Here is a 9324-nt window from a genome sequence, read left to right on the forward strand (position 1 = left end):
GAAAGGGAAGGGGAGGAGGGAATAGGGGAAGGGAAAGGAGAAGGGGTACGGGAAAGGAGAAGGGGTAGGGGAAAGGGGAGCCACATGCTCACTCAACTCATGCATGAATTGTGTGGGGTGTACCTGCCCGCCCCCACATGGTATTTTGTGGAAGAGCCACACTCAAGGAGCCAAAGAGCCTCCTGTGGTTTGCGAGCGCAGTTTGCTGACCACTGGCCTAGACCTATCTTCTGAGTTGGTTGCTCACTCTTCTAACTGGTTTCTCATAACGTAAGACAGGATTAGCACAATGCTTTCCACATAAGCCACATCCCAATCCTCTACTGATGTTACCCTTTCTTCCTATCTTGCTTAACGGTATACTTATCACCCATAAACAACAACTTAGCAACCCAACCATTTACTGACCACTGACAATAAGCTGAACACCAGACTAAATGCATCACACATGGCCTCACTGCAGCCTCACAAGCTAGGGAAGTCACCCAGGGCCACCATGATCACTATTCTTGATGAGCAAGGATTCGGGAAGGAAAGGGCTTCAATGCCCTTCGGGGAAACATGTCTTACCAATTCTCTCGTGAAGTTTTCTGCAGTCTGAACACATCCAACTCCACTGCCACTGCCTCAATCCAAATCCAAGCTGTCTATCAGTTAGGTTTGAAACCCAGCAATACCACTTTGTAACCACACGACCTCAGATTCCTTTCCTAGATGCTCTAAATGTTTCCTTATCTGTTGTAAAACAAGGATACTGACTTTGGGTGACGGGCACACAACACAATTAACAGTTCAAAACAGTTCAAATGCTATAGAAATGTTTACCTGAAACCTATGTACTCTTACTGATCAATGTCACCCCATTAAAGTTAACTTCTGAATAAATAAAAAAATAAGGCAGGGAAGAGAAAAAAAATAATTAAAAAAGAACAGGGATACTGAAACCTATCGCAGCAGAATCTATGACAATAAGAAATAATGATTATGTACATCATGATCAAGTGGGATTCATCCCAGAATCTCAAGGATGGTTCAACATACGCAAAACGGTTAACGTAATACACCATATCAACAAAACAAAGAACAAAAACCACATGATCTTATCAATAGATGCAGAAAAGGCTTTTGATAAAATACAACACAATTTTATGTTTAAGACTCTCAACAAAATGGGTATAGAAGGAAAATATCTCAACATGATAAAGGCCATATATGATAAACCATCAGCCAACATCATATTAAACGGCATAAAACTGAGGACTTTCTACCTTAAATCAGGAACAAGACAGGGTTGTCCACTCTCTCCACTCTTATTTAACGTGGTGCTAGAAGTTCTGGCCAGAGCAATCAGACAAGACAAAGAAATAAAAGGCATCCATATCGGAAAAGAAGAAGTAAAGCTATCACTTTTTGCTGATGATATGATCCTATACATCGAAAACCCGAAGGACTCCACAAAAAGATTATTAGAAACAATAAACCAATACAGTAAGGTCGCAGGATACAAAATTAACATACAAAAGTCCATAGCCTTTCTATATGCCAACAATGAAATATTAGAAAACGAACTCAAAAAAATAATCCCCTTCACGATTGCAACAAAAAAAATAAAATACCTAGGAATAAACATAACAAAGAATGTAAAGGACCTATATAATGAAAATTACAAAGCATTGTTAAGGGAAATCGAAAAAGATACAATGAGATGGAAAAATATTCCTTGTTCTTGGATAGGAAGAATAAATATAATCAAAATGGCCATATTACCCAAAGCAATATACAAATTTAATGCAATTCCCATCAAAATCCCTACGAGATTTTTTAAAGAAATGGAACAAAAAATCATCAGATTTATATGGAACTATAAAAAACCCCGAATAGCCAAAACAATCCTAAGGAAAAAGAATGAAGCTGGGGACATTACAATACCTGACTTTAAACTATATTATAGGGCCACGATAATCAAAACAGCATGGTATTGGCAGAAAAATAGACACTCAGACCAATGGAACAGAATAGAAAGCCCAGAAATAAAACCACATATATATGGTCAAATAATATTTGATAAAGGGGCCAACAACATACAATGGAGAAAAGAAAGCCTCTTCAACAAATGGTGTTGGGAAAACTGGAAAGCCACATGCAAAAGAATGAAACTCGACTACAGCCTGTCCCCATGTACTAAAATTAATTCAAAATGGATCAAAGACCTAAATATAAGACCTGAAACAATAAAGTACATAGAAGAAGACATAGGTACTAAAATCATGGACCCGGGTTTTAAAGAACATTTTATGAACTTGACTCCAATGGCAAGAGAAGTGAAGGCAAAGATAAATGAATGGGACTACATCAGAATAAAATGTTTTTGCTCAGCAAGAGAAACTGATATAAAAATAAACAGACAGCCAACTAAATGGGAAATGATATTTTCAAACAACAGCTCAGATAAGGGCCTAATATCCAAAATTTACAAAGAACTCATAAAACTCAACAACAAACAAACAAACAATCCCATAAAAAAATGGGAAGAGGACATGAACAGACACTTCTCCCAGGAAGAGATACAAATGGCCAACAGATATATGAAAAGATGCTCAGCTTCATTAGTTATTAGAGAAATGCAAATCAAAACTACAATGAGATACCACCTCACCCCTGTTAGATTAGCTATTATGAACAAGACGGGTAATAGCAAATGTTGGAGAGGCTGTGGAGAAAAAGGAACCCTCATTCACTGTTGGTGGGACTGTAAAGTAGTACAACCATTATGGAGGAAAGTATGGTGGTTCCTCAAAAAACTGCAAATAGAACTACCTTATGACCCAGCAATCCCTCTACTGGGTATATACCCCAAAACCTCAGAAACATTGATACGTGAAGACACATGTAGCCCCATGTTCATTGCAGCACTGTTCACAGTGGCCAAGACATGGAAACAACCAAAAAGCCCTTCAATAGAAGACTGGATAAAGAAGATGTGGCACATATACACTATGGAATACTACTCAGCCATAAGAAATGATGACATCAGATCATTTACAGCAAAATGGTGGGATCTTGATAACATTATAAGGAGTGAAATAAGTAAATCAGAAAAAAACAAGAACTACATGATTCCATACATTGGTGGAACATAAAAATGAGACTAAGAGACATGGACAAGAGTGTGGTGGTTACCAGGGGTGGGGGGAGGGAGGACATGGGAGGGAGGGAGGGAGAGAGTTAGGGGGAGGGGGAGGGGCACAGAGAACTAGATAGAGGGTGGCGGAGGACAATCTGACTTTGGACGAGGGGTACGCAACATAATTTAATGTCAAAATAACCTAGACATGTTTTCTTTGAATATATGTACCCTGATTTATTAATGTTATCCCATTACCATTAATAAAAATTTATTTAAAAAAAAAGAAATAATGATTATGCTATGTAGTAGACATTCAATAGTAGCTATTATTTCAGTGGTCCCCTTGCCACCAACTATCTTCACTCTCTTGTCTATCCTCCATAGTTGTTCTTTTAATGCAAATTGCATCAAAAATTCTCAGTGGTTTCCAACCATCTACAACAGTGTTTCTGCATAGTAGAGGGCCCCCAGTAGTATCCAAATGGTTTCAGGTATCAGGGGGACATCCTGGTTTCAGGTACTAGTTTACTGGCCCCAATGTATAAGCAGAAAACAATCAAAAAGTGGTATTTTTTTAAACAATTGAAAAGTGTTATTTTTTAAAACAATCAAAAGTGAAATATTTTTAAATCCCATTTATAACAGCATCAAAAAATAGAAATAGGCCCTGGCCGGTTGGCTCAGCGGTAGAGCGTCTGCCCAGCGTGTGGAAGTCCCGGGTTCGATTCCCGGCCAGGGCACAGAGGAGAACCGCCCATCTGCTTCTCTGCACACATACCAAAAAAAAAAAAAAAAAGAAATATTGAGGGCTAAAATTAGTTATAAGGGCACAGAACTCCATAATAAAAACTATTAAACAATGCTAAGAGAAATAAATACATCATGCTCATGAAATGGAAGATTAATATTAATGACAGTTCTCCCCAAAATGATTTATATAAATTCAGTGTAATCCCAACAGGCTTTCTAAGGAAATTTAAAAAGTTGATTCTATATTTTATATGGAAATGCAAAGGACCAAGAATAGCCAATATTGAAAAATAAAATTGGAAGACTCATACTATCTTATCCAATTGTGTAAGGATAGGCAAGGGATTGATAAAATAGATTAGCAAGTCCAGAAACAGACCCACACATGGTGATCAACTGATCTTTTACAAGCATTTCCATGGAAAAAAGAACATCTTCAAAAACCAGTGCAGAAACAACTGAGTAACATTCGTTCACTATTACACAGAAAAAGAAATAAACTACTCCTATCCCAAAATTAATTTGAGGTCGACCACAAACTAAACAAACAAACAAAAGAAGCCAGAAGCAAAACTATAAAACTTCTAGAAGAAACCACAGGAGAAATTTGCGATCTTGGGTAGGCAAAGATTTCTCAGAGAGAAGACAAAAGTACAAACCACTAAAATATAATAAACTAAATTTTATAAAAATTCAAAACTGCAGTTAAGAAAATGAAAACCATAAACAGGAGAAAATATTCATAATATATGTATCTGCCAGAGGACTTATATAGACAATATATAAAGCACTCCTTCAACTGAATAATAAAAAGACAACACAATTTTTAAAAATACAGTACATATAAATCCCCAAAAGTCATACTGTATGATTCCACTTATGTAATATATTTGAAATGGAAATCAATCCCTGGCCATTTGGCTCAGTGGTAGAGCATCAGCTCGGCGTGTGTATGCCCTGGGTTCAATTCCCAGTCAGAGCACACAGGAGAAATGACCAACTGCTTCTCTATTCCTCCCCCTTCTCTCTCTCCCTTCCCCTCCCACAGCCATGACTCAATTGGTTCAAGGGCACTGGCAAGGACACTGAGGAGGACTCTGTGGAGCTGCCACCTCAGGTGCTAAAAATAGCTCAGTTGTGAGCATGGCCCCAGATGGGCGTAGTATAGCCCCAGATGGGGGGAGGGCACTGCTGGGTTGATCCTGGTCAGGGCACATGTAGGAGTCTGTCTCTCTAGCTCCCCTCTTCTCATGGGAAAAGAAGAAAGAAATGGAGATCAGATTCAATGTTGCCAGGAGGGAGGGGGCAGTAGGAGGGAAGTGGGTATGGTTATACAAGGGCAACAGGAAGGTTCTAGCAGTAACTGAACTGTTCAATATTTTGATTGTCACAGTGAATATACAAAACTATATGATAAAATCATATAGAACTAAATGTATATGCATACACAAATTAGTATAAGTAAAACTCTTTACAAATAAGATCAGTAAATTGTAAATTGTACTGATAATCAACATTCTAGTAATATTACACAAAATTTTGCAAAATGTTACTATTACATAAAGTCTACAGGGGGACCTATCAGTATTATTTCTTAGAACTGCATGTAAATCTACAATTATCTCAATAAAATTTCAATTGAAAAAATAGGCAAAAGACTTAAATAGATATTTCACCAAAGAAGATATACAGATGGCAAATGAGCACATGAAACGAGCTGTGGAATTCATAAACTAGAATTCAACTCAGCAATAACAAGGAATGAATTACTGACACACACAAACAGATGGAGAATTTCAGATACTGTTACATAAAAGAAGTCAGACAAGAAAGCACACACACAATATGAATCAAAACAGTGGTTGCTTATGGTGGAGGAAGGGCTTAACTAGAAGGGAGTTCAATGGCACTGAATGGGGTAATAGAAATATTCCATATTTTGACTGGAGCCTTAGTCATAAGGATGAGTTAAACATACATCTCTCAAAATTTAAAAAGTTGAACAGTTAAAATCTGTTCATTTTATTGTGCGCATAGCTCAATTTAAGAAAAATAATAAAACAAGCGGGATTCAGTCATGTATGGATTGTGAAGATGGCACTTGAATGCCTCTATTTTGGGAAGAGGAGGGAATCAATCTAGAATATATAAATTCCAAACTGCACAGAATATCATACAAAGACCGTAACACCTGGCCCCTGCCTTCCTGGTCAGCCTGATATTCTGAAGTCTCTACTCCAGTTTTTCAACCACCCATCTGTAGACCGATGCCAACCTGCCAGAAATCTCATGCTGGTCCGCCAGTTAACCACCCTGATAGTGTATGAAGATTATAGGCACAGTGATCTTAGTCAAATTCATTTATGCTCAGGGTGATTTCTGCCTTAGTGGTCCCCAAAATAATTCTCTATTTTCACCAGTCCCCAAGTTTAAAATGTTGAAAACCACTGCATTACTCAAACATATGCTAAATTGTCACTAAACCAAATGCCTGTAATTCCATTATTTCAGGCCTCTCTCTGTACCTTAACACAGGGTATTAATCAGTTAAATATGACTCCTTTCCTGCTCCTTGTGAATTCCTACTTATCTTTCAGTACTCCTGATGAATGTCATCCATCATCTATAATAGACTTTCCTGCCTCAGTATTCTTCTGAATTCCCATAAAAAGGGCAACTAACATTTATTGAGTATTTAACATATGTCAGACATTTTTACACATTGCCTCATTCTACTACCAGAATGAGAAAGTTGACAAGTTAGTGCAAGTTAATGACTGTTGGTGGGCGGGTGTCATTGGCCACTTGAGAGCTGCAGAGGGACAAAGGTAGAGCAGTTGAACCCTGAAAATTTTCACAGTGAGGGAGTAATAGCTTACATGATATTCAATACATATAGAAATACTAGTTAAGAAAAAAAGATTAATAACGAATTGTCAATCCTAGGAAAACATACTTGGCTCTAACTTTTCCAGGCAAAATTTTAAAAAAGCAAATACACTTAGATATTCCTTTTGGACACTTACCTATATTCTTTCATGCCCTGTAGTGGAAATAAGCCCTGAAGCTCGACCACAAAGCCCTCATGCAATAAACAGTGAGAAACAGGAATGCTAGAGGGAAAATATTAAAATGCTGTTTTAGGAAGCAAAGAAGTCAACATCCTAAAATTAAATCCAACCTACCAGTTTTAAACTTGAGTCCCTGTATGATCTCCACTGAGTTTGTAAATGCCACATTTTGATCTGTGCACTCCTCTGGGAAAGGGTCCACGGCTTTCATCTTTGCCCACTCCCTCCAATTAATGCATGATGGAATCTTTTTCCAAATGACTCAAAAGTTTAAAGCTATACTTGGTATGTGACCTTTACACTGTGAGAAGCCAGGAAATGTCTGAAGGATCTAGACCAGCTGTGAATTTTCCCTAGGTTCTTCCATTATCCTTTTTCCTTTAATACCGTTTGCTTTGAGTTAGTGTTGTTCATATGTCTACTGTAGCAACACAACCTAATTTGTTCATGCTTAACATAAATTTAACTCCTCTCTTCCAACTTATGAGAGAATTTGACATTTGAGAATAAAAGATTTAAGTGAGTACTTTATTCTATGACCTGTGGCACTTTATTTATTTTGCTAATATTCTGGTTACAACATACTTAAACTAAATCAAGTTTATCAAATTACTATCTTCATGTAAAATATTATTGTACTAGTTTGTATAGCAGTACATTTGTATAAATGGCACTCTATGTAAGGGTATGTTCTTTTTAATGTAAAACCGAGGGGTAAGAAAATACATTCTTGGAAAAGTTACACATGTTAAAAAATACTTGATTTTCTATGGATTATAATGGATTCACATCCATTATGTGCTTTACACGATATGGAGAACAATTACTTTTCTCTATCAAGTTCAGTAGAGAGCAGGAAAAAAGTATTTTATAATGTGATAGTTTTCAAGTTTACTAGATAGTTTTCAAGTTGCCTGTGGACAGCTGGCAGTGTGAAAACATTCACATTCTGAGAATAGTATTAACTTTTCTCATTTTAAAGAAGATGCTTAATATTTCTGGGTATCAGCTTTCAATTTTGTAAAACTAGAGTGGTCAATCAGATTATCTGATTTTCTTTCAGTGTTAATCCCTAAAGTAACTTGTTTCTTTGGATTATCATTCTCACCACTTAGATGCAGAGAATCCTATTTTTAGATGGGGCCATGGCAGCGTTTTACCCTTATTTAAAAGCCAGTTCACCTTAAAACCAGTGTAAAACAAGGACCAACAAATTTCTACGATGCCTGCAGGCCCTCACTAAAATGGGGTTAAGGAGAGCGGGAAATGTTCGAGCAAGAGAAGCTGCCTATGCCAGACAAATAAATAGAAACCCAGAGGTGGAAAAGACCCGAGATATCTAGACGTGGCCTGTCCTCCATTATAGAGCTTTCGGCGGCCCTGAGAGGGTATGGAACCAGCCTCGGGACACAAGCAGGGGTGGGGCATCTCCCCAACACGCCACGTGGTCCTAGGATTACCAACTACTTGAAGGGCCCTGGCTTCTAGCTCCCGTGACGCCGGGCGCGGAGACCTAGCGGTTCCTCCCAGGGCGGCCCGCGCGGCCGCCAGGAGTCGTGTCCAGCTAAAGACCTACTCGGTGGCCTGCACGAAGGTGCATCTGTCGTCCCGACACACGTAGAAGCTCTTCCCTTTATTCGGGCCATCGCGGGCGCCGGTCTTCAGAAAGCAGAAGGTCCCTGAGGAGAGAAGGTGGACAACCATCACGCCACGAAAGGTGAACAGACTCGAGAGACCCTATGGACCCCGGTCGCTCACCGTGCTCTGGACACATAACTAATTCCATCGCGTTCTCTCCGCGTCCCACCCCAGCGCCTGCTTCCGCCTTCTACTTCTGAGGAAGCCAATCAGCATCAGCCTCCTGTAGTTTTTCACGCCGCCGCGGCCTTAGCCCCACCCTCTCGCTATTTCCAGCCAATCATACGGGAGGTTTGCTACGCTCTAACGAATCACAGCCTCCCTCAGTCTTGGCGCGCGCTGAAATCAAATAGAAGACAAAGAGGCGTGGCGGCCGGGACCTTCGGCTGGGGGGCGTGGCCGAAGCTGGGGGGCGGTGTAGAGGCTCGCGGGGCTTCCGGGGAGAGGGAGCCTTCCCTTTGCAGGTTCCGGAAGTCAGTCGGCCGGGTCTGAGACCGGGGAGGCTACGGTTTCCATTTAATATCTGGAGGAGACCCTAGACTCTAGGGCCTCCTAGATAAACTTAGAAATAGGACAGGCGCAAAAAACAAGTAGAGGCTTTTCATTATTCCCAGATTATAATTCTTGCGTTGTGACATTTTTAGATACATAATAGATGTTGTACCTAGGGAGAAGCAGACGATGAGGAAACATGGGCTTCCAAACTGCAGAGGAGCGCTGCAAAGAAGGGTCGCTCCT

At 39.5% G+C, this 9324-nt stretch overlaps 1 protein-coding gene across 8 annotated transcripts in view; it reads right to left on the reverse strand.

Annotated features, from left to right (window-relative positions):
* Window positions 1-8783, reverse strand: part of TTF2 (transcription termination factor 2) — a 48716-nt gene extending 39933 nt beyond the window's left edge. For 6 of the 8 annotated variants that reach the window (XM_066268168.1, XM_066268171.1, XM_066268169.1 and 3 more), the window contains exons 1-3: window positions 8707-8783; window positions 8525-8627; window positions 6904-6990 (exon numbers count right to left, since the gene is read on the reverse strand). In XM_066268168.1, the coding sequence (XP_066124265.1) occupies window positions 6904-6990; window positions 8525-8627; window positions 8707-8734 (218 nt within the window). In that variant the 5' untranslated portion in view covers window positions 8735-8783. Of the gene's footprint in view, window positions 1-6903; window positions 6991-7062; window positions 7192-8524; window positions 8628-8706 lie in introns of those variants that run through there. The other 2 variants (XM_066268170.1, XM_066268173.1) reach the window with 2 other exon arrangements.
* Window positions 8784-9324: the final 541 nt, after the last annotated feature.

The sequence above is a fragment of the Saccopteryx bilineata genome, chromosome 3 (assembly GCF_036850765.1).
Source record: "Saccopteryx bilineata isolate mSacBil1 chromosome 3, mSacBil1_pri_phased_curated, whole genome shotgun sequence".
In the NCBI taxonomy this organism is placed as follows: Eukaryota; Metazoa; Chordata; class Mammalia; order Chiroptera; family Emballonuridae; genus Saccopteryx; species Saccopteryx bilineata.